At 35.1% G+C, this 26,560-nt stretch overlaps 1 protein-coding gene across 5 annotated transcripts in view; it reads left to right on the forward strand.

Moving 5' to 3' along the window:
* The window catches only part of WWP1 (WW domain containing E3 ubiquitin protein ligase 1), a 116,863-nt gene that overhangs the window by 51,390 nt on the left and 38,913 nt on the right, over positions 1-26,560 (forward strand). For 2 of the 5 annotated variants that reach the window (XM_063079572.1, XM_063079575.1), the window contains exons 5-13: positions 4,035-4,169; positions 4,261-4,327; positions 7,317-7,501; positions 16,476-16,812; positions 21,747-21,842; positions 23,272-23,446; positions 25,703-25,757; positions 25,843-25,927; positions 26,056-26,184. In XM_063079572.1, the coding sequence (XP_062935642.1) occupies positions 4,035-4,169; positions 4,261-4,327; positions 7,317-7,501; positions 16,476-16,812; positions 21,747-21,842; positions 23,272-23,446; positions 25,703-25,757; positions 25,843-25,927; positions 26,056-26,184 (1,264 nt within the window). The remainder of the gene's footprint in view (positions 1-4,034; positions 4,170-4,260; positions 4,328-7,316; positions 7,502-16,475; positions 16,813-21,746; positions 21,843-23,271; positions 23,447-25,702; positions 25,758-25,842; positions 25,928-26,055; positions 26,185-26,560) is intronic. The other 3 variants (XM_063079574.1, XM_063079573.1, XM_063079576.1) reach the window with 3 other exon arrangements.

Below are 26,560 nucleotides of genomic sequence, written 5' to 3' on the forward strand. Positions count from 1 at the left end.
AACACTGACTCATAGCATGATAAAATGGAAAGACTTAGGAATCGGAAAACCTGGTCATTACTGGGGCTATCACAAGCCATGTAACCTAATGCACTCATTTTGTTTCTGTAAATTCTGTTTTTCTCATATTTATGTGTGTATTGGCTAATCTCCAAAATGGCCCTCAAGCATGTGTACCTTCTGCTGTTTCACAGCTTTGTGTAGTTCCCTCCCACATTGAATCAGAGATGGTCTGTGTGACAGATCAGAGGATAGCAGAAGTATGGTATACGACCTTCACGACTTGGTCATAAAAGGCTTTCAAACTTTTGCCTTGTTCTCTTGGATTACTCACTCTGGGAGAAACAAGCCACCATTGTGAAGACTCTCAAGAAGCCTTGTGGAGAGGCACCGAGGCCTCTTCTCAAAGCCAGCAGCAGCTTGCCAGACATGTATGAGCCCCTCTTGAATTCCCAGCCCACAGAAACTATGAGCAATAATAAGTGGTTATTGATAGTTTAAGCCACTAAATTTTAGTATAGTTTGTTACTCAGCAATAGATAATTAACACATTATTCAAATGGTTTTTAAAAACAGCTTCAGAATGTGACCCTGAGCTAAATATAAAGCTGTGAAACACTTTACAAACCAAGATTTTTGAAGATCTTTCATTTTTTGTGAGGACAGAAAGAGTGTATGTTTTCGACAGACCCATGATTATAGGATAAATTATCTAATTATAATACCTAGCTCCACAGAGACTCACATTGTTCTATGGCTCTATTAAAGCTAAGGAAGAATGTCTAGGACATAGGAAAAATCAGCTTCTGCCTTATAAGAATGAGATCCCTAAGGACAGAACAGTATTAAATCACTTATTTTATTTTATTTTATTTTATTTTTTTTTTTTTTGGTCTTTTTCGTGACCGGCACTCAGCCAGTGAGTGCACCGGCCATTCCTATATAGGATCCGAACCCGCGGCGGGAGCGTCACCGCGCTGCTAGCGCAGCACGCTACCGAGTGCGCCACGGGCTCGGCCCTTAAATCACTTATTTTAAACGTTTGTTAAGTAACTCCCTTGTGTCACTGAATTAGATGGACAAGATTTCTGCTCTTTTGGAGACGTCAGTTCATTTCAGGAGGTAGACTGAAAAACAAAAAATTCTGGTAGTGGTAAGTTCATTGAAGGAAATAAGCAAAACAGTGGGAGGTCTGCTTTAGGCTGATTAGGGTTTATCCTGCTTTCTGGGGTACAATACATGGCACACAGTAGGTACTCAAATATTGAATGGATGAATAAGTCTGAGTTGGTTTGTTTATATTGTGATAGAATAATACTTATCCCTCTGACACACACATATGCATACACATGTAGATGGGAATTATTTTGGTGACAGTACCCCCAGTTTTATGATTCAAAATGCTATACCTCAATCTGGCATGTTCAGCATTGTGAAAGACCGTATGCTGTATACAACCTCCTGCTACAAAATAGCTAGGTCCTGGATAGAACAAATTATTGTGGCATTGATTATTTTGCAGAAGCCCCTCCTTCAGAAGGAAAGGCGGTTGTGGAGGCACAAAGGAAACCTCAAATACTAGAATTAGAATAGTAGGCCAGCTGATAGCAGCTTTCAGGATTCTGTGCATTTGGCTAACAGTCAGTTAGGGGAGCTGAACTTGTACTCCTTTAGTCTAGACTGTTGGGGTGTACTTTCAGACCACTGGCAGAATTAGAAACAAAACCTGACTGTATTTAAGCCTAGAGATTACCCTTAAATTAATATCAGAGAATGAACTCACCATCAAAGATGACAAATTACAAGAACATAAGGGAACAAGCCACTGGAAGCAAGAGTTGGTGAACATTTTCTATAAAGAGCCAGATTGTAAATATTTAGGCTTTGAAGACCATTTTAAATCTCTGTTGCACTTATTCAACTCTGCTATTTTATTGTGAAAGCAGCCATAGAAAATTTGTAAATGAATAAGCATAGCTGTATTCAAATAAAACTTTATATATAAAAGTAGGTAATGAGTCACATTTGGCCTGTGGGCTGTAGTTTGCTGACCCCTGGAATAGAGGGTGGAGTAGAGGAGATATTTTAAGACATAATGGCTGCAAGTTTTTGAACACTAATGAAAAACATGAATCCACAGATACACACCATCTTAAACAAGATAGCAAAGAGAAAATCATGTGTAGACATATCATAGTGAAATGCATAACATCAAAGACAAATAGATTTTCAAAGCAGCCATAGAGAAAACATAATTTGCAAAGATTTATAGATTAGAATCACACAATTAGCAGTAATAGGAGAAGATAATGGAAATATATCTTCAAAGAGTTAAGAGTAGAACATTATCAGTATAAAATTGCATGCCCAGCAAATCTCTTTCCAGGGTGAGAATGCAAACATTCACAGATAAACAAAAAACTGAGAGAATTTACCAAGGGACCTACACTAAAGAGATTTTAAAAGGCTACTTTTTAGTAATGTATTCAAACAGCTAAATATTTTCAGAAAAAGAGCCAAATCTTCAAATTCCAGACACTTTACATGGAAGGAAATGACAAGAATAAAATGAATGTTGGTCAGTATAGTTTTTTTCAGAATATATTTTATTAGATAAAGCTGAAATTTACGCTTTTATAGTTTTTTTTTTCCCCCTGTACTTCTGTATTTCCGTTAGTTTCTCTAATTGTATTTGTTTTTCATTGTTGGGGTAGGTATGCTATAAGGTCGTCTTTTATTACATAGTTCTTAAATTTTTTGCAAAGAATTTCTGTTCAGTTATTAGCAGTTCCAGGTTTTTGTCTTTTCTGTGCTTGGGTAATTAATTATTCAACATGTTTATGCTGGACATGTTGTAAATAGGGAAAAGCCCCTCCCCCCAAGCTTATTAAGTATAGGAAAGATCAAAGTCAAGGACTTTATCTAAGAAGTGAAATATTCCGTGATTTCATAACTGCCACTGAAGAGCAGATTGATGTAGTTGAGCTCATTTTGGATAATAAAGTGATTACTAATAACTTTAAAAAAAATTTGTTTCAAATTTTAAATTGATAAATTATAATCGCATTTATTTATGTGGTACAAAGTGACGTTATGAGTTATAGACTCAGTGTGAATTAATTAAATCAAGCTTACAAACATATCCATCACCTCAAATACTTATTTTTTGTAGTGAGAACATTTGAAATTTACTCTCAGTGATTTTGAAGTACACAGTACATTGTTATTTACTGTATTCACCATGCTTTGTAATATATCTCAGGAAAAGATCTTATTCCTCGTATCTAATGAGACTTTGTAACCTTTGACCATCATTTTCCCACCCCCCCCACTGATAACTTTTAATATATATGTATTCTGTGGGATAGAAGTTGAAGCAGGATGACCTTGAGTTTAAATAAGAACTAGATGTCCTAATAATGGGAAGTATTTGGCCTTATGTAAAAAAGATATAATAAACTATTGTCACAGTTTTGAGCATTTATTGAGCACTTACTAAAGTCATACGTGGTGCTAGAACTTTCTGTGTGGTTTTGCATTGGGTCCTTAGGACTGTCCCTTTAGTTTGAAGATCTTATTGTTTCCATTTTGCAGTGAGGAAACTGAGGCCTAAACAAAGTTGAATAACTTCCTCAAGTACAACTAGTAAATAGCAGAGCTGAGATTTATGACCAAACTGCCTGACTCATGCAGAAATTTTGCCTCAACCACAAGAGTCCTTTGTGGTACCTTGGGCTGAAGAACAAGTTTAGGTGATTGCTACACTTTTAGTGTGGTATATTTATATGTTCTCTGAAGTTGATTAAAGATGATGTTGAAAGCATGAGGTAGGGAAAAGGAGCTTACTTAACTAGTTGTGAAAGGGATTGATCCTGGGGTAGTGTAGAAGGGTCTGTAGATAAAATGCAAAGAATTCCTTCCAATGTAGTTGTCAAGTACTGAATTAGAGTAATTCTTGAAATGTAGTTTTTATTTCTAAAACATATCTTTGTATGTGGCAAAAGCTTTTAAATTAGAATATTCTTTTTTTTTAGTGGAAAGAGTGAAAGAACAATTAAAACTTTCCTTGGAAAACAAGAATGGCATAGTGCAAACTGGTGAATTGACAGTTGTGCTTGATGGATTGGTGATTGAGCAAGAAAATCTAACGTGCAGCTCATCTCCAACCAGTAAGCTAATTTTTTTTGTTCTTTAAATTTAAAGAAGAAAAATTAGCAAGAAGTATATAAAAACCTAGTTTATTTTTTTCTTGTTGTTCAGTAGAAATACAGCAAAATGGTGATGCCTTACATGAAAATGGAGAGCCTTCAGCAAGGACAACTACCAGGTAGAATATTTTATTTTAGTATTTTGTGGCAACGTGACGTGACATTTCCCACATATAAAGCTTTAAATTTAACCTTAGCTTAGAATTTGCCACAGAATTTAAAAGCTTATGTTTAAACACTTCATTGGGTTGAATTCTTGTGAAAGTAGCTTTTTAAAAAATAACAGCTTTATTAAGAGATAACACACATGCCGTAAAATTTACTCTTTTATTAAAGCGTATTTTTTGATGGTTTTTGTTATATTCACATAGTTGTGCAGCCATCACTGCTGTCTAATTTCAGAACATTTTTATCATCCTCCAAAAGAAAAACTGTGTCCTTGAGCAATCACTCTCCATTCCCCCCTCCTCCCAGCTCCTGACAGGCATTGATCTACTTTCTGTCTCTATGGATTTACCTATTCTGGCTATTTCATAATAAACAGTCATAGAATATGTAATCTCTTGTGATTGGCTTCTTTTACATAGCACAATGTTTCGAGGTTGATCTATGTTTTGGCATGTAACAATGCTTCATTTTTTTTTTATTAAAAATGGCTTTTTAAAATCTGCATTTAGGCATATTTTACTGGAAAATAGAGTCAGATACTGTGGAAAAATAGATATTGCTGTCTGAATTGGCATTCTCCTCTATATCATGAGAAGATAAATGCCCCACAGATAATGATCTTCCCTCCAAAATCATCCTGCCATTTCAGAAACTCCCTGACATTCACATTCTATGACAGTTAATAGAGGCTCTCTGTTTGAAATGTTTAAGTGGAATAAAAGTGCATAATAGATTAAATATAGTGGAACTAACACCTGAAAATATAAAAATATATTGCTGTAAAATTGAATTGTTACATTTGAAAAAGCATGCCAGTATATGACAAAGTTTGATCTTTATTAATTTACAAAGTTATTAATATCATTACTCCTAAATTGCAATTAAATGATTCTCATCAGAGCACTTAAACAGATAAATATGCCTTTGGAATGTGTATTTGGATTAAATAAATATATTTAGTATCTGTTCTATAATTTACATTGAGAAAATTAAGGACTGAAAGAGCACAACAATTAGGTTGATTAAAATGTATTTGTGTATATATGTGTCTGTTTTTATAATTTTTAAAATACAATTTTAGATGAGTAAAGGAGTGACTTACTACCAATCTGAAATGTGATGTTGTTTGTTACATAGTGATACATTTTGAATCAGAAATTAGTTCTATGGTACCAGGAGAGCTATAGCTGAGTTCTTTTACCTGGACTCCCGGATCACTGATTCTCACTGGGTGTCTGGGGAGGGGTGTACAAATCAGAATCATGTGGGAACTTCTTTTGCCCAAACTTCCTAAGTACATCTCATTCCAAATGTGTAGGTGACAAGGGAAAGGAGGATGGGATTCATTAATTATTTGTTTATTCAACAGATATTTTATTGAGTGCCTGTTGGTGCTAGACACTAGGCCAAGCCCTAAGAATAGCAGCCATGTGCCCCTGAAACTTACGTTGTAGTGGGATAAAAGTAGATAGTAAACAACAGAAGAAATCAATAAACTAATTGAACGTAGCAGTAAAAACTTTGAAGTCATTAAAACAGGACATGGTGACAAGAATGGAAGGGAGCCTGTTTTAAAGAGAGATCAGGAATCATCTCTGAGGAAGTGCTTGCGACTTAATATTAAAAAGCCAAGAATGAACCATTCATGCAGAGTTCTGAGGGAGGAACTTCCAGGCAGAGGAATTAGCAAGTTCAAAGAGCCTGAGTTTATTTACAGTTTTAATATATGTTCTACAAATTCTTCTAACTCTAGAGTATAATATTTAGCCTTTTCTGATAATATTGTAGTCATTATAATTTTACCACCTGATATATAATAATTTGTAAAAAAATTTTTTTTGAAGACTTTTTAGCATGTTTTCACAGTCAATAAAATTGACATAGTGTATCTGCTACAAGGTAAGCAAGCAGGAGCTTGGAGAGAAATAGATCAGAAAGAGAGACAGTGTGGGGGTCAGGTTGGTTTTCAAAAGCTTTGTTACCATGGTAAGAAATCTAGATTTTATTCCTAGTATAGTGGATTTTAAGCAGGGCAGGGAAATGACTTGATTTATTTATTTATTTTTTATTTTTTTTGTCTTTTTTGTGACCGGCACTCAGCCAGTGAGTGCACCGAGTGCACGGCCATTCCCATATAGGATTCGAACCCGCGGCGGGAGCGTCGCTGCGCTCCCAGCGCCGCACTCTCCCGAGTGCGCCACGGGCTTGGTCCTTGATTTATATTTTTAAAAAGCACTCAGGCTGCTCTGTGAAGAACAGATATAGGGTGGCCTATATATTTGGAAAAGCTCTCCTGGTCACTTACGTGATATTGCCCAACATCTACCTACTGCCAATAAAATTTAAATGTTTGATTTTGTAATTATAGTTTTATGTATTTGTTTATTTGCAGTTTATTTATATACTATAAATTCTTATGATTCTAAGGTCTGATATTTAGCTTTTTCTGATCATGTACTCATCGTTTTAGTGCTTACTACATAATAATTTGTAATCAGTATTTGCAGACTTTTTCAGCTTATTTTTTAGTACTCAATAAAATTATAAAAGTTTGACATTGATTTTTATAAATTTCATTTAATTTCATGAGCTTTTTGAAACTACTTTTAGAGCATATAAAATAAATTAATATTCTTAGACTTAAATATTTAAAATGTACAGTTTGAACATTATTTTTGAGAGACTAAATTCATTTGACTTAGTATATTTGTATATCTCAGTATTTTTTTTTTTTTATCTGCCAATGGATAGAGCTGAAAGTAATTTAAACTTTAATGTAATAAAAATGTGCCATATCTTTTTTCATTACTCTCCATACTGGTTACTTTACTTGAATGTTAAAACCTCAGTGAATATTTCTTATGAAAATTCTGATGAAAAGTTGTTTAACTGTACTTAACTCATTGAAGTAAGGCTTTTTTTTCCTTTTCTTTTTTAAAGGTTGGCTATTGAAGGTACTAATGGGATAGATAATCATGTACCTACAAGTGCTCTAGTCCAGAACTCATGCTGTTCACATGTAGTTAATGGAGACAGTACACCTTCATCTCCATCTCAGGTTGCTGCCAGACCCCAAAATACACCAGCTCCAAAACCACTCACATCTGAGCCTGCCAATGATACTGGTAAGCATGACTACTTATGACATGTTGTTTAAATGAAAACTAAATTAAGTTTATGTATCTATCCCTATACTTCCCTTATTATGCAATCTTTCTTAATCTTCTATTCTGTCATAAGAATTTTAAATTATACTATCTGAAACTTTTTTCTAATAATTTGAAATTTTCTGGATTATTTAAGAAGATATTCCAAAAATATATTAGCTTAGAGATCATAACATATTTTACTAATAAGTAAGTGCTTATAAGATAGCTATATTCTTAGGCTCCATTTCACAAAATAATACTATTTAATTGATGATATAAAATAAATGTCTGAAAGAACATTAGTGAATTTATTGATTTGTTAGTAAAAGTTAGTAATGATTGGTTCCTTTAACCTGTCTTTAAGTACACAAATATTTTTTTTCTTAGCATGTAACTTGGTAGAAAAATGTGCTGTGAACTTATGCAGCTCTCAGAAAGTTTTATATTTTCCAAAAGTAAGCATTACTCTGTTACAGAAGGAATGTCTAAGGAAGATTTCCTCTATAATCCTGTTTTTCAATAGACTTGTCTGTAAGATTTATAAATTATTTTTTGTTTGGTCTTTATATATTAACTCTTTCAGATGAGTTAAACATCTTATAACCTGTTTAAGATTGCTAGCGTATGTGTTCGTGATTGAGTTGGAATCCTGGTCTTTTGATTCCAGAGCCTATGTTCTTTCCTATGTTTATCTATTTATGTTTCCTGTGTTTGTCTATTTATGAGAAAGTATTCAAAGGTAGAAACGTGTGAAGAAGGAATTCAGTAACTACATTGAAATAGATGTATTTATAGATAAGACTTAATTGTGTTTTATAGGGGAGATGTTTTTATAAACCTGTGAACTGACATGAATAATATTTTTTTAACTTAATTTCTTTATTAATGCTGTCCCCACCTTTAAAAAAAAAAACAAAAAAACATAGATTTAAGGATAGTTTTCCATGTACCCACAATAAATAGAGAACTTTTTAGTCTTTAAGGTGGCTAGAAAGTAAAGAAAAGAATAAAGTAAAACCGTGGTGAAATTAGTGAGCAAAATTCATTTATTTTCTTATTCTTGCCTGCTTTCTAGTAAGAACATTTGTCCCTGAGATTTCTATTAGCAATGCAGAAAAGAAAATATCACCCCGGATTATTAAGAATTATCTCTAAATTAAGGGCAGACCAGTTAAAACACTTGGCTTTTCCTAATACGCTATCTTTTATGGCTTTATATGGAAATACTATGAACAACATAACATCTGTAATTCCAAGAGAGCAAATATGATAGTGAGTTTCATAGAACTCTGCCTTTGCTGTAGGATATCTGTCCTTTGGTGTAGGATAATGATATATCACCATAGCACAAATGAATTAAAAGTTCTATAGGTGCCTAAAACAACATGTTGTCAGTACTCAGCTTGCTTTTGGGTTAATCTAAAAATTAAAATTTCCAGTTTTAAAAATATAATATGAGGAAATACCTATAGGAAGAACTAATTATTTTTTTAAAAATATTAACACATAGAAAAATGGTTTATGGGAATACTGGAGTTCTTTACAAAATATCATGAATCCAATGCTTTTTAGCCTAGAAGGTTTTTTAAGTTATTAAATACCCGTTTCAAAAAATACTAAGAAAAAAATATGGTTTCCACCCATAAAAAAACCTTTACAGTTTAAACAATGTAACTTCTTTCTGAACTCTCCAATGAGGTTATAAAAATAAAACAAAAAACCAATAAAAATAAATAAAATTTGCTCATCCTTATGTGACCAAAAAAAAATGAGATGACTTTTATTATATGAGATTATCTTTGGGTTCAGAATGGTTGATCTAATTCCATTCTTTATGGCAGTAATTAGATAGTAGGAGCAATTATTTATTAAATCCACTCCTGATTTATAAAAAAAATTTGATAAAGATATTGAATGCTCATTTCAGAAAGGCTTACACCACCTTTCAGCTTCATTCTTGTCATCTCCTTCCATTTAAAGCACATGAAATTTGGAAGCTTAACTTTTATTTCTACACCATTTAGCTGTTTGAGTAGACAGTGAAAGTATGCATTGGCCACTGGTTAGTTGCATGTTTAGCACTTGGGCATGTTTAGATATTGATGTACAAGGAAGAAGGAATTAATTGAGGCGATCCTCATTGTAGAATCTGTTATTCACATTCTACCACTTGTCAAATACTTTTGGACTCTTTTCATTGGGAATAAATTCACTTCCCATATTCCTCTCTTATTTATCCTTGCATGAAATGTCAGGGTGTAAACAAAATGGACATGTGAGGAACTAGAAGGCTCCTTCATAAATAATTCCCATGACATTCATGATAATTGTAAGGAAACAATCTGAATAATAATGATAATTGCTAACATTTGTGCTGTATATGTTCTAAACACTATATCTGTTAACTGATTTAATTCTCACAGTAACTCTTTGAGATAGGTACTAGTATTTTTCCCTTTTTTCTGATGAAGGAACTGAGGCACAGAGAGGTCATAGCTAGGAAGTAGGAGAGCCATAACTAACATCCACCTGTGCACTTCGCTTTCCTATTCACTTTGATGGGTGTGGTTTTTATAGTGTCTTAGAGCAGTACGTCTCATCTTTTATACTATGATAGGCCTCAAATAGTATTCCTCAACCTTTTTACCTCCTCTGATTATTATTGGTGGCCTCTGACAAAACAGTGCAACTGTCATCATTCCATTGGCCAGTTTACAAAGGCTCTAGAACCTACTTTGTTGTTAGTAACCACTTAATTGATGTCTTTTTGTATCATCGCTCATCCCTTAATAGGAGGATAAATTCAGATATCTTTTCAAGGAATGGGTAATCTCCATCCGTTTAAAGTGTTAGTGCAAAATGGTATTTCTTTTTCTCATTAAGGACTTTAAAAATCAGTTTTTCTTGTTGGAGTTGTGGTGGGGGAGAGGGTGGGGTGTGTATATTCTATGTATATTAGATGTCTTTAATCTCATCTGCAATTCTAAAATCCTGAAATCTTTAAAACCAAGGTTTTTTGGTGAACTTATTTGATGGCAAAATGGCTAGAACTGATGTGATACTATTTATCGTTTTTATCTATTATACTTACTATGTATATTCCTACATTTTGTTGCAGAAATATCATTGTGCTTAACCATAATGTGTGGCCTCCAAACCCACTTGGTTATTGATGTGATATACAATATATGTGCCATATTGCCTTTCTAAATTCCCAGAAGTTATGAATTCTGGAACAAACCTGGCCACAAAGTTTCAGATAAGGGATTATGGGCCAATACTAAGGTGTTTAAGATATTATACAAGACAAATGATATTATACAAGATGGCTTTTTTTCCTTTCCTATTCTTTTGAGTCTTGACTAATCCATATGATCAGTTTAGTTGCTGTGAATAAGTTATTTTAGGCTAAAATGGGAGGTAGTCTTGATATAGTGAAAAGATTAGATTTGGCTTCTGAGAGGACTGGGACCAAATCCCAGCTCAACCACTCTATATGTTAATTATGTGACCTTGGACAAATTCAATATCAAAATTTAACTTCCCATTTATAAAAAGTGGATAATACTCAAATACCTTATATGACTGTTTTGAAGGTTAAATGAGATAGTAAACCTAAAACATCTAACATAGTCCTTGGATTGTGGTAGCTATTTAAGAAAATTATCATATTCTTCACTTCATTCCCCTCCTCCCAACTTCTAGTTTGAGATGACTTTCTAAAAAATGTATAATTATCTTATTAATAAAATAGATGAGAGGTCAGTATGGTAAGCTTCAGGCAGAACCAACTGATTGCAAAAGCTTAGAAGCCAGACCTGAAATATTTTGAGACCACAGGAATAGCATGTGAACATCCCTGAAGTGAGAAGGTGTTTGTTCAGTTCAAGGAACAGCATTGTGAGAAGTCAAATATAGCTGTGGACCAGCCTATGTAGAGTCTTTGTCATGGGCTGTATGTAGTAAAGACTTCGGGTTTTTTGCTGCTTGTAGTGGAAATCCATTGGCATGTTTGATCAGGGGAATTGTTGATCAGGGGAATGAAAAGATGTGTTGTATGTTTTAAAAGATTACTTTGTTGTCTGCTGTGGATTGTAGTTGGGTAAGAGAGGAGAGAGGCAGACCAAGTAGGAGTCTATTGCATCAGGATAAACAAGAAATGATGGACTAGAGTGTGTAGTGGTAAAGACAAAGAAAAGAGCTGAGAATACTTGCTGTTGAATTATATGTGGGAGAGTTGTTTTTGCCTTGAGTGACTGATTGGTGCAATTTCATATTCAGTTTTCTTCCTCTGACAGTTTGTGTTTCATGTGCTGAGTTTTAGTCTATACAAAGGTTTATGACTTTTCCTTGTTGGAATGGAATATATCTTTCATCAAATATTCTTCTTTTCCCATTTAATGTTATTTTGCTTTAGAAAGACTACTGCTAATTCTTCCTTCGGTGGGAATTAATTTCCATACCATGAAAAAGTGACAATTAAATGAGATAATGCTTGTAAGTGAACATAATATAGGAGGAATGAGAATTCAGTCTCTCTCTGCACACTCTCTTTTTATTTGTCTGTGATGTCTAACAGGGTTGGGTATGGGGTAGCTCTGTAAATATTTTTATTTCTTGCATTTCATGGATGATTTTTCCCCCCAAAGCCACTTTCTTCCTCATATTTAGATAACTTGATTTATTGTTTTTTTTAAATTAAAAATTTATGTTTTAGTTGGCACATAGTGATTATACATATTTATGGGGTACAGTTATATTTCAATATGTAATATGTGATGATCAAGGGTAATTAGCATGTTCATTATTGCAAAATTTTATTATTCCTTTGTGATGAGAACTCTTGAGCTCCTCTCTTATAGCCATTTGAGCCAATTCTGAGACAGGAGCATTGATGTCTCCAACTGTAATTGTATTGGGATCTGTCTTTCTTTTTAGATCCAATAATATTTGCTTTATATACCTGGATGCTCTGATGTTGGGTGCATATATATTTACAATTGTTATATCCTCTTGCTGAATTGATCTCTTTATCATTATATAATGCCCTTCTTTGTCTCTTTTTATGATTTAAGTGTTTGATTTTAAAGTCTATTTTATCTGATGTAGGTATAGCTATCCTGCTCATTTTTGGTTTCTGTTTGTGTGGGGTATCTATTTCCATCCCTTCACACTTTTGGTCTGTGTGTTTTTACAGGTGAAGAGAATTTCTTGTAGGCAGAAGGTAGTTAGGTCTTGTTTTTTAATTCATTCAATGAGTCTCTATCTTTTAAATGGGGAATTTAATCCATTTACATTCAAGGTGTTTATTGAAAGATGTCCCCTTACTCCTGACATTTTGTTAATTGTTTTATTGTTGTTTTCTATATCCTTTGTTCCTTTCTTTCTCTTTTGTCTTTGCTACTCGGTGTTTTTTTTTTTTTTTTTGTAGTGATAAAATATAATTTTTTTTTCTTGTTTGTGTATCTGCTCTACCAGTGTTTTATTCTTTCATGTGTTATCATGATGGTAGTTACCATTCTTTTCTTCCAGAAAGATGTAGGGCTCTCTTAAGACTTGTCTAGTGGTGATGAATTCCCTCACTTTTTGTTTGTCTAGGAGAGACAGTATTTCTCCTTCATTTTTGAAGGATAACTTTGTTGAGTATAGTAATCTTGGCTGGCAGTTTTTTTCTTTCAGCACTTTGAATATATCCTCCCACTTTCTTCTGGCCTATAAGTTTCTTGCTGAAAAATTTGCTGTTAGTCTGATAGGGATTCCCTGATAGGTGACTTGATGCTTTCTCTTGCTGTTTTTGGAATTCTCTTTTTGTCTTGGACTTTTTGATAGTTTGACTACACTGTGCCTCAAAGAAGGCCTTTTTGGGTTAAACTCTTCAGGGATCTCTGAGCCTCTTGGATGGGGAAGTCTATATCTCCCAAAATGTGGGAAGTTTTCGTTAAGTAGGTTTTTGATGCCTTTTTCCTTTTCTTCACCTTCTGGAACACGTACAGGGTAAAAGTTTGTACACTTAAAGTTGTCCTATAAATATTATAGGCTTTCTTAATTCTTTTTAACATTTTTTTTTTTTTGTCTGACTGGATTATTTTAAAAGACCTATCTTCAAGTTCAGAAGTTTTTTCTCCTGGTTGATCTAGCCTGTTGCTTAAGCTCTTGGTTGTATTTTTTATTTCATTTAATGAATTTGTCAGTTCCAAGATTTTTGTTTAGTTCTTTTTTATGATGTCTATCTGTTGAATTTCTCATTTAGAGTGTGTGTTGTTTTTCTGATTTTGTTCAGTTGTCTCTGTATTCTATGCATCTCACCAAGGCTTCTTGATATTATTATTTCTAATTTCTTTCCAAGCATTTCATAGGTTTCATTTTCTTGGGTCTGGTACTGGAGAATTATTTTATTCCTTTGGGAGAGTAATGTTTCCTTGTTTTTTCATGTTTCTGTATTTCTTTGTTGATGTCTGGGTATCTATCTGGTGAAACAGTTGCTCCTTCTAATTTTCTGGAGTAGTTTTGGAAGAGAGAGACTCTTTCCTGTAGATGTGTTCTGTAGTGACAGTTGGTTAGGGTGTTTTAGGTTTGATTTGGGTTGAGCAAAGTAGTGTAAATTCCATGTGACTTCTTTGACTGTATTCAGTGTCAGAGTTGTCTGCAAGTACCTCAGTGGCCTAGGCTCTGGGCTGCTTGGCAGCTCCTTGCTGGATCCTGTGACATTGGGTGGGATTGCTGGTGCTGCAATTGGGATGTCAAGCCGCTGGAAGATGTGCTGGTGTGCTCAGTGACTCCTCAGCTGAAGTGGTTGATCCTGGACTGGACAGGGTCTCTGAGGTTGGAGTGAGTCACCAGGGTTCTGGGAGAGGTGCTGTGGCAATCAGCTGTTCCTCTGCTAAAGTGGGCAGAGCTTTGGGGGAGATAAGTGGAACCCTGCACCCTCAGGAGAGATTCTGGGGCACTCTGCAGCTTTTCAGCTGGAGTTGACAACTATGGGAACAGTCATAGCATCTTCAGGTGAGATACTGGGGTCACTCTGAAGCTCCTCAGCTAGAGTGGACAATTCTAAGCAAGGTTGCTGGGGCTGTGGGTGGGTCTGTGTGCCCCCAAGAGAGGTGCTTAGGTGTTCTGCAGCTCCTCAGCTGGAGTGCTTAACTATGGGCAAAGTTCCTGGGGCTGTGGGTGTGACTCTATATCCACAGGAGAGGCTCTGAGGTACTCTTGTAGCTCCTTAACTGGAGTGGGCAGCTCTGGGCAAGGTCACTGGGACTGTGGGTGGGAAGGTGGGACCCTGTGCCCCAAGAGAGGTACTAGGATGCTGTGTACTCCTCAGGTGGAGTGAACAGCTCTGGGCAGGGTCACTGTGGCTGTGAGTTGGACCCTGAGCCTCCAAGAGAGATGCAGGGATTCTCTGCAGCTCCTTAGCTCGGGTGAATGGCTCTGGATAGGTTCATTGGAGCCGCAGGTGGGAATCTGTGCCCCTGGGAAAGGCAAGCTGGTGCTCCACTGAAGAGAGCAGGTCTGCTGTCCGTGGCAGAAGACCCCAGTTGATTGGCTGTAAGCCTCTAGAAAGTGCACATATTGGCTCCTTTTGTGTTGGGGTGGTCTCCTCACTATGTTGGGCTGCCTGTTCCCAGGGGTGCAGGGTACTGCCTGGGTTTGGATGCTGGAGTCATGGTATAATGGGATGTTGATGGGGCCTTAGGCATGTGGAGATGTCAGGGCTATTGGGCCCCAGGGCAGAATGTACCTTGGTGTTCGAGCCAATCTCCAAATGGTGATGTGTTGTGGCACCTTGAATCCCAAGGGATGGAAGTTCTCAGCATCAGCTTCCTCTCTGGAATAATTCAGTTATGTGGGCTCCATGCAGCTTCCCACACTGGGCTCATGGCCTGGAAGCGCTGTGCAGCTCTCTTGTAGCTTGGATTGTAGGTGTCCGTGGTGGGAGTTTTTCACTTATTTTTTCTTCACAGTAAGGAGTCTCTCTCCTTGTTCTGAGCTGGTCCTGGTTGAATGCTTCACTTGTCTTTCTATGCTGCCAACCTGAGTTTCTGGTCCTCAGGGAGTCTTCTTCACTATTTTGCTGAATTCTGGTATTTTCTCCTAGATACTGTTCAATGTGTGACTAGCTATTTGTTGTTTGGACTTTCTTTGTGTCAGAGTTGAGAGTTGGGTGTCTCTAGTCAGCTACCTTGAACTCTTTCTCCCTTTTCAAATTCCTGTTCTGTTCTTTTGCACACACTATTTGATTCCTTTAATAGTACACTCTTCTTTCCATCATTTAAGTCTTTTTCTTTTTTAAAAATCTTCCTGAAGATTCCATTATTCTAATTATGTTTGCCTCTACCTTTTTCATTAGAACTTTGATATGTAACCTAATAGGTTTTGTTCAATAATCTATTCTCTATATAGTTTTAATTGACTCAGTTTTATAGTGACACATAGTTGAAATGGAAAAATTAAACTTAAAATGAAAATTCAGAAACCTCTGTCACAGTACTGGGTTATTTCTTCAAGAAGTATAGAATGGGTTCCAGGATCTTTTTGCAATTCCCTTTGGTACCTAAGAATTAATGCCACTATAAATTCCTACTATTGGCAAAAGAGTTCTTTTCATATTAGTTTTGATTTGCACAAAAGAAGGGAGATTGAAAGGGATCATTTAAAAATTTTTATATAGTCCATGCCGAATTTCTCTCAGAATCGTTAATTTAGAGGGAAAACATTTGTTATCCTAATGTTGGTTTCTCTTTCCTTAAGATTATTAGTATATACTTAAATTTTTATCATTTACATATTCATCCCTAAAATGTGAGCAGTGAAAAATATAATCTTTGTTGTGTATGTCGGTACCTGGTACATTGCTCAGTCTGAATTAGGCTCTGAATAAGTGTAATTGATTGATTAGGTAATTGGTTGCTTTGTCCTAACTTGATAGATTGTCTCATTAATTTCCTCTTCTCAGTTAATGGAGAATCATCCTCATCTGCACCAACCGATAATGCTTCCGCCGTAGGTACTCCAGTAGTATCTGAAGAAACCGCCGTGTCTTCAAACTGCACTATTACTACTGTTGAAGATCCTGCAGTTCAAGAAATACTGACTTCCTCAGAAAACGATGAATGTATTCCTTCTGCCAGTGCAGAACTGGTATCTGAAGCTAGAAGTATGTTAGACCCTGACACCTTGAATTCTGGAAATAGTTCTGTTTTTGAAGCAGCCAAATTAAGGCAGCCAGATGGATGTGTGGAAACTGTACGGCAGCAGTCTGGAAATGCCAATACAGAAACTTTGCCATCAGGGTATGTTCAATTTTTTTTAAATGTTTGACTTGTATTTAAGTAGCAACTTTTCAATAATATATGACTGTTGAATGTGTGCATAAAATGTTTCCATTGTTCGGACATTTGAAACTTCAGTTGGAATCTGGTTTATACTATTTGTTTATTTTCTACAAAGCAAGTACTTTTTGGAACCAAAAACAATTGCTCATCTAGTCGAAGTATGTGTGATATGAAGGGAAAAGAAAAAAACATAATGTTGATTAGTAAGATCCTCTCTGATTCATGGTTTAATTTTACATATCCGTGAGTGACCATGACACTCTATGCAGTATCCTCAGTGTTCTCTAGCTTCCTTCGTTGTCTGCTCTCTAGAGCTCACCCTTGAGAACAAATAGCCATCCTTTAACTCAGCAAGTATGCTTAGTAATTCTTAATCTCCTTTAAGTTTCCCACTGCAATTACTCAGTTCCCTGTGACTTTCTTCAAAGTATATTCTGTATGTGGACTCCATTTGGTTGTCTCCTCCATATTTACCTAACAGTTTTTTTGACTCTCTACTTGGCTCTCAATGTTACTACTAATAATTAACTATTCATTGTCTCTGCCTTCAAGAAGCTGATTTAGTGGTTCAGACTTGTAAGCATGCATGTGCAGTACAGTTTCAAAGTGCTGTAATAAAAGTATGGACACAGTGCTTTTCAGCACAGCTTACAATAGTCACAATGTCAACCCTCATGGCTGTTGAAACTGCACTTCTAAAGGTCTCCAGTTACCTTACTACACTCACTTTCTCATTGTAGTCACTGCATACATACCCCTTTCTATTTTTCTAAGTGCTCTTTATTTGGCTCCATTTTTGTCCATTGCTTAACTGTGGTTCCACCCTTTGGTCTTCTCCTGTGTGTGCTTCCCCTACTAGTTCTTGCACTCTTCTGTCATTTTAACAAGTACATCTACACGTGTCCTGGCCAGATCTTTTTCTGAGCTTATTTTCAGCTGTTTTCTGAAAATCCCTTCTTCTGTTTCCTGCAAAGAGTTTAGACCCTGCATTATCTTCCCCTTCTCCCTCAAAAATCTCTTGTCCTCTGTCCCCTGTCTTTGGTGACTTAGTCATTTTTCCTAGTCTTTTCATATGTCAGTCATGTGACACAGACATATAAGAATCTGTTCTTACTGTCAAGAGCCTCATGGTTAAATTAAAGCCATGCAGAGGTTAGTTTAGGTGTATGGGGAGGAACATATGCAGAGAGGGGGCACAGAGTAACCTGTGCTGTTGAGGTCAAAGAATACTTTCTGTAAGTGATGACACTTTAAGTGGATTTCTGAGAGAGGAGTTAGCAAAGCGAATAATGGAGGCACAAGGTAAAGAGTTTCATTCACAGTACAGCCAACTGCATATTCAGATCTTTAGCATCCATGAAAATAAGTATGTTGAACTTAGAAATTGAGATTTTGTTATAATTTGAGTTCAGTATTGAGGAAGCAAGGTATATAATGCTGAAGAGAAAACAGACTATGAAGAATTTTGTATGCCTGCTAAGGGTTTGGGAGTTTTTTCTGAAAATTGAAGAATTTTAAGCAGGGGAGTGGCACAGTCATATTTGTGTTTCATAAGCCAGAGATTTTGCCCAGTTGCTCACTCACTCATTCATTTAATCAAGCAGTAATTCACTTATTTAACAGGTATTTATTGAGTACCTGCTGTGTGGCAGCTACGATTTAAGCATGAAAAATACAGAAATGAATAAAATAAAGTCCTCTTTTCAGTCTAGTGGAGAGAAAATAGACAAACGCACATACAGATATATGTCATGTGGTGATGTCAGTGTTAAAAAAATACGGTTTACATCATGCTGATTAAAAGAACCCTGCTCAAAAGAGTTCATACTGATTCCATGTATAATAAGTTCTAGAGCAGGGAAAATTAATTTATTTTGAAAAAAATTCAGAATAGTGACTGCCTCACTGGTAACATTCTATATCTTAATAAAGATTTGGGTCACACAGATGTATGCTTTTATCAAAACTCATCAGAATGGTACATTTAAAACTTGTGCTTTTCCTTCTATGTAAACTTAAACTAAAAAATTTAAACAGATATTGAATTCTAGTTCATGTTATGCAAGCGGAAGTAGTGAGAACAAAATGTGCTAATGTCTGCAACTTACTGAAATGCATTTAAAAATTAGATGGTCAACCGATGAGAGGGAGTCAGTGGAAATAGTGAATGGTAGTACAGGAGAGAAAGAAGACAGCTGTTGTGATTATGGTTTATGAGAAGGTTAACTCTCTTACTATCTACCCCATTACCTAGTCATTCACTAAATTCTATTATTTTTATTGTAATATATTTCACAAAGTTCTTCTACATTTACTTTTTTTTTTTAAAAAAAAGCTCTTTAGTAGTAGGTTTCGAAAATGTGTATATAATGTTTTAGTGAGACAGGGAGACCATCTCTGAATACTTGAAAGGAGAGTATTATGGTTGAAGGTGAAATGTGGCAGTTATAAATTAGCACCCCCTTTCCTGGAAATTAAAGAGTTGTAGCGAGAATTCTCATTAATCGTTTAGATAATTTGCACCTATTTGGGAAGTGAATGAATTTCCACTCGTGGAATAATCTAGTCTCTGGCCTAATCCAGCCCAACACTCATAGGGCCTGTGGTCCAGCTCTAGTGGGCTCTATCACTGTGAATGATGGAGGCAAAGCTAGGCTGCCCCCCGTTACCCATGCCCATCTTCTCCCACCATTGCTCCTCCCTCATTGCTGTCCAAGGCCTGCTCTGGTCACCACCTACACATTGGGAATTCACTCTTGGAAATTACTGGGTTCCAAATGGTGGAATCTCACTTTGGGAGTGGCAGCTCAGCAAGTTGCCTCCCCTTGGGCCACCTGCCAGGGGAGGAGAGAAGGGCACACTAGGATCTACGAGTTTTGGGGGCAGATAGTGAAATTGACTGGGCTCCTCCCCTGTGGCCCAGGAGTTCTGTGTCCCAAGAATGTTGTCAGCAGAGGGCAACTGGGCACACAGCATACCCACAACCAGGCAGAGGGGATGCAGCAAGGCAGGAGAGGAGTTTTCTCTCTTTTTATGTAAGTACCTACATAATATTCTTGATTTTGCCTCTTAGCCCACAAAGCCTAAAATATTTACTGTATAGAATGTAGAAAATTATAAAGAAGATATCTAAAAGTAATTCTGAATATCATGTTCCGTGTAGAAAGAAATTTTGTTTGAGAAAGATGAATTCTATTTAGAACAAAAACACTGAAATATGTAAGTGATCCCTACTTTTGGAAAAGTTAAGGACCAGTGAGTAGCATTATGCTTGGAACACAAGTGCTTACTGAGTATTTGTTGAATGTTAAATTAGAAATACTTTCAATTAAATTAGGATAAAACTTAGAAAAGGGCTTCAGAGCATATTATATGGATTGAGGGCTTGGTTATGTTTGTTTTTTCTCCCAATCTTAATTGTTTCTGTTTATAAAATTAAGACATCACCAAATAAAATATTTAAGTCATATGGAAATATTAGTATTCCTTCAGCTCACCACCCAGAGTGGTGTTTGTATATTACTCTAGCAGCTAATATCTGAGTTGTCTCTGTGTCAGACGTTGTTCGAGGCACTGTGTGTACAGAGGGGTGAGAGAGCCCAAGACTCTGCTGCTGTGGGGGCTTGTGTTTTAGTGAGCAGACAGACAGTGGACTTATGTGGAAAATTTATCAGTAATGTCAGATAGTGACAAGTTTTATGAGAAAGATAAAAGTGGGTGAAGAGGATAGAGGGCAGCTCTATAAATTATTATTATGTGTAAATTTGTAGAATTATTTTCAGAAAATGGGATCATACTCTACATACTGCTTTTCAGTTGCTTTGTTTTTTAATTTGGTCATATTTCTATGTCAGTACAAGTACCAAATATTTAATCAACAAATATTTGTTAAACACTTTGTGGCAAGCTCTGTACTCGGTGTTGTTAGTACACTGATAGGCAAACAGACAAAGGCCCAGCCTTTGTGGAGCTTTTGGTCCAAATATGTAGGTCTACCTAAATTCTTTTGAATGGTTTATAGTACAGTATTTCCTGATATATTAATTTTCTATTGCTATGTAACGAATTACTCCCAAAATTTAGCAGTTTAAAACAAACATATTACACAGTTTCTGAGGATCAAGAATCTGGAAATGGTTAGCTGGGTCTTTCTACTCAGGGTCTTTCTTGAGGTTGCAGTCAAGATGTAGGCGGGGGCTGATAGAAGTTCCAGAAAGAGAGAAGATGGGAGGAAATCCTTAACAAAATAACAACCAAAAAACTTTCACAAATATGAAGGACATGAATTTCTTTACTGAAAGGGCTCACCAAAACTCAGGATAACAAGTGAAAATAGACCTATTTTAAGACAATTTATTGTAAAAAATTTTAGTACGTTGGAGTCAGAGAAAAAAATCCTAAACATTTCCAGGGACGAAAAAAAGAAAAAAAGAAAGTAGGTTTCATACTAATCAGAATGGCACCAGACTTCTCAGAATCAACACTAGAAGCAAAATGGATATATTTTGCTGACATTTTGTGCCTTTGGCTTGATATTAGGCTGAAAGTTCATCTACTCATGATTAAATTTCTGTTTTCTGATAATTTATGATTCTGTAAATTAGTAACTTTTAAAAATTTCAGGTTTTTATGTCTTCTCTGTTAACTACACTAATTATTTGAATTTTCAATACTGTAATGAAAAAGGAATAATTAAGATGTTAAAACAGCACTAAAAATTGAGAAAACAAACATCTTTAGTAAACACCTTTATATCTATATCTATATTTATCTATGTATAGATTCTTTTAAAGTAAAGCTCATCTATAATTTTCCTGATTATAAGAAGGAATCATTTTTTAGATTATCCTTGGTTGTTGACTTTTACTTTTATTTTTGTATTTTTATCGAAGATGGGAACAAAGAAAAGATCCTCATGGTAGAACCTATTATGTAGATCATAACACTCGAACTACCACATGGGAGAGACCACAACCTTTACCTCCAGGGTAATGTAACATCTTTATGTATCTTCAGTTGTATTTTATCACACATGTGATTTTTAAGTTTATTTAGTACAGCATAAATAGATTCTTTCATTTTGCATCTAGTATTAAGTTTTCTTACATTTTCTTGATTTGCTTGTGTGAATAATGAATGTTCAATAAATGAGATTTGTTATATTGTATCTCTTTTACAGCTGGATAATCTTAAGGGTTTCCTCAAGAGATTGTCAAATATTGGCATGAGTTACTGAGAGAAATTTCAGAATTTTGGTTCAGTTTCAGTCCTTGTTATTTTTTAAGGAAGGAAAGTCATATGTAGGATAGATTATATGTATGGTTCTCCATAGATCTAAACTATGTTATTTCATGACATCTAATGACAAGAGATTAATTAGAGTGGTTTAAAATTATGGTCTGCAAAGATGGCTATAAACTATAAATAAACTTGTATTACATTATGCCCAAAATTATAGACGGTTTTAAACTAATAAAACATTCTTGTTATACACGGAATAAATTTCATGCTATTAGGCTGTCAATCAAGGCCATTTACAAACTCATCTTCCCTTGCCTTTATATCCTTTCATATCTCTTTATATGTACTGCACTGATAGCTAGTTCAGTTATACTTTGCATTTCCCCCAAACATTCTGTGTATACCTGGAATTATTCCTTATTGTCTTTAACACTCAGAATATCTGTCCTTCTAGATTCAACTTAAAGTTCATCAATATAAAAGACATTCAAAGCCTAGAAAATTCAAGGCAAGCAATATGTTGTCTTTGTGAGATATGTCCCTTTTATGGGATAAAGTACTCAGCATTAGCCCTACAGTATTAAATGAGAACTTACTATAGGAAAATGGACCTGATATTTCAATATAGCAAATCATAAAGTTCATTTTAACTATGACAAGATCACCAAGTTATAGTTGCTAATTTAACCCATTCATTGAGTGCCATAACATGAGTTTTATTTTACTGAAACTTGTCCAAAGGTTAAGCAGGGACTATCTTTACTTTTGTATTTAGAACCTATTGTGTTCTTTGTGACCCCCCTGGTTTATAAGTTTGTAATAAATTTATAGAAAGAATTTAGAATTGGTTGGTGAAAGGATTCTGAAGTTATTGTATAAATTAATGACAAAAATTGGTTTAGTAGCTTCTGAAACTGTTTAATCATTGGCCTCTTTTTTATAGACAGTCTTTTGAAATCATGTTAGTGGTAGAATGGGAAGGTCATTTAGCTAAAGTAAATAGTTAATAGTATTATAGATTTTCTGAATAGTATCAATATTTACATTCTCTTAAAATCATTTTATTACATTCTAGACTTAATTTTTAAATTATTTGAGTGAAGTATTATTCCGTTTTTTATACTGAAAGATTGTTGTTTATTTTATTTTTATTATTGTTTATTTTGTTTGTGGTAGTTGGGAAAGAAGAGTTGATGACCGTGGAAGAGTTTATTATGTGGATCATAACACCAGAACAACCACATGGCAACGGCCTACCATGGAATCTGTCCGAAATTTTGAACAGTGGCAATCTCAGCGAAACCAGTTACAGGGAGCTATGCAACAGTTCAACCAACGATACCTCTATTCGGTAATTAGCAAATTACAAGATTTTACTACAGCATCTTCCCTCAGCCATTTGCCCTTTTCTACTTCGGTGATTTTTTTAAATGTTATAGACTGCATTACAAGGTATTTTTTTAGTTAATTTCTAATAAATAATTAGTGTTTCTGATATATATATATTTACATATATATAAGCAGTTTAAGTTTTTAAAAGATAATCCAGTGTACTAACATAATTATACAATCAGTTTTATATCCTTATTAAGAGGTAGTTTCATAAATGCAGTTTCTTAATAAAATAATATCTGTTCCAATTCCCATTCTTCCACCTTTAGTTATAATAATTTTGTTTGCTTTAAACAAAACCAGTTATTTCATGATTTTACTTAAGGCCAGTCTTACAGTATTCTAGCTGTTCTGATTCTTATCCAGATTTGAAGAAACAACACTCATCTGTTTTGACTCACCAGAGATATTCCTGGGATTTGGAGATATTTTTGTCCCCAAAATCTAATGCCCTCTGGATATTTGACCAATTAGTGATTTATTTATCACCATAGACTTCCACATTGGGATTAAAAAAACCCAAAAAAACCCCAAAAACCGAAAAGAACACCTCTGAGGAATGGTTTGATTGCAGGAGGTAGAAAAGATAAATTTTAAGTATGTACTGGGCAAATGGGCAACTCTAGATAGTGTTTTGAGGCAACCTGAAGAAACCCAAAATGTAAAGGCTAGTAGAAAGGAAGTAGGAAAGAGACATGGAAAGAAAACTTAAATAAATTTCTTCGGATTCTTGCCTCAGGCTGGCTCTTTCAACTCCAGTTTTTCAGAGCTTAAATAAGTTCTCATTTGCAGGTTGACCCACCCTCCTGGTTATCTATAGCCAGCAGAGAGGGAGTGGGGCAACCCAGTTTTCATAACATCTCTTGCTGTCACCAGTTGCTGGTTCTTTGGTGACCTGTACAGAAATCTGTGGCCAGGTTTCATAGTTTAGCTCCATATAGTAAACAAGAAATTATGTACTATGTGTGTTTGTTTTTGGTTGGACTTACCTGTGCACATGAAAACCTTGGGGAAACAGGGCAGAATTAAATAATAGGTGTGTATGAGATGTTCAACTGCAAATAACAAAATCTCCTTAAATGGATTTAGGTTTGGTTATCTCAGTACAACACCAAGTCTGCAATAAGCATCTAAGACAAATACTAAATTGGCTCAGTAGTGCCATCAAGTATCTCTTTCTGCCATTTTGCTCCCCCATGTTTATCATGCTTCATGCCTATCACTTTGATCATAGGGAGCTGCTGCCCTCTGTGTCCCATTTCCACAGTACAGGCAAGAAGAAAGGAAAAGGGGAATTGAAAGGGGAGGTGGCTGTGTTCTAGCAAGCCCTTGCCTTTTTACTTAGAAAGTGATGCTCTTACCATGGCCTTCTGCCTATACTTTGTTGGCCAGAATTGCTCACTCTACCAGCCCAGCTGCAGGGGAGCCAGGGAGTGGAATATTCTTTATGGACACATTGCTACCTCAAATAGTGGTTTGGTTATCAAGAAAGAAGAGGTGGGAAATGGATATTGAGTACAGTTAGCTGTATCTATTACAAGATTATAAAGTATTCATCAAGATGCATATACTTTATCATTAAATTATTTTTCAGAAAAAAAATTACTTTTCAGGTAATTATTTTTATATTTGTTCTTTTAGAATTTATGGTACAGTGTTTATGTTTTCTTCAGAATATATTTCTAGGTTGTAATAATATGTAAACATACATAGAAATGTATTTTTATGTATGTATGAATACATAAAATATACTAATTAAGGTAATAGTTTATTTCTACAAAGATACTAGAGTTTATATTGGTTTTATTAATAGGCATTTGTTTTAAAGGACACCTTGATAATTATGCTATTTTTAAACAAGTAATATTGCCTCATCTAAACACCATAATTTTCTATATGCTCTGCCCCATCTCATTTCATTCCTGTAGATTACTATGCAAAGACTGGGAGATTAAAATATTGATGTCAGTATAGTATTTTAAAATCATTTTAGACAAACTGATAATTTTATCTGTTGATTGGCTTCTCTTACCTCATGATATTTTAAGAACTTTGTGTCTTGAAATTACTATTGGCACATTTCTTTATCATCTTTTAAAAATTTATCATATATATATATATATTAAATGTGATTCTACCAAGCACTTAGTTTATTTCTGCTACTATATTAAAATACTGTTATTTTATTTCTCCCCCAATCCCTTTGTCTAATCAGGCTTCGATGTTAGCTGCAGAAAATGACCCATATGGACCTTTGCCACCAGGCTGGGGTAAGTTGATATGTTGTTGGTAAAAATATCTGTAAGATGTATCTATCAAATAGTTATTAAATCTTATTCTCACTTTATTTTTTAGAAAAAAGAGTGGACTCAACAGACAGGGTTTACTTTGTGAATCATAACACAAAAACAACCCAATGGGAAGATCCAAGAACTCAAGGGTATGTATATGCTACAGCCCTACTTAAATCATCTTGCATGTATTTGTAGATAGAATCAATGAACCTTGATTTAGATGTTTTTAGTAGCTGGAAAATGTTCACCTTGTGATTGTAACTTTCTCTTCCAGCTTACAGAATGAAGAACCCCTGCCAGAAGGCTGGGAAATTAGGTATACTCGGGAAGGTGTTAGGTATTTTGTTGATCATAACACAAGAACAACAACATTCAAAGATCCTCGCAATGGGAAGTCATCTGTGTAAGTGCAAACCTGAAGTTCTCCTTAAATGCTGCTTAATGAGGACATGAGATTTCGTCTCTAATGTAGCCTCAAGTGTAGAAACAAATTTTACTTTTTGGTTTAAGAAAACCTGCACAAGTAATACTATAGTATACCTGTCTTTATTCTAGAACCAATCTGTGGCATGTAAATTCTTTAATAACAATGGCAAATATTCATACAGAGATTATATGCCAAGGATTGTTCTAAGCACCTTATCTGTATTAGCTCATTTTACCTTCTAACAACCCCCTGGAGGTAGATAACTGTAATTTTTCCTATTACCAAGTGAGGAAACAGATGTGTAGGGAGCATACCTAACTGTGTAAAGTCATAAAGCAAAATGGAGCTGGTT

This window comes from Cynocephalus volans, chromosome 15 (genome assembly GCF_027409185.1).
Source record: "Cynocephalus volans isolate mCynVol1 chromosome 15, mCynVol1.pri, whole genome shotgun sequence".
NCBI classification, from domain to species: Eukaryota; Metazoa; Chordata; class Mammalia; order Dermoptera; family Cynocephalidae; genus Cynocephalus; species Cynocephalus volans.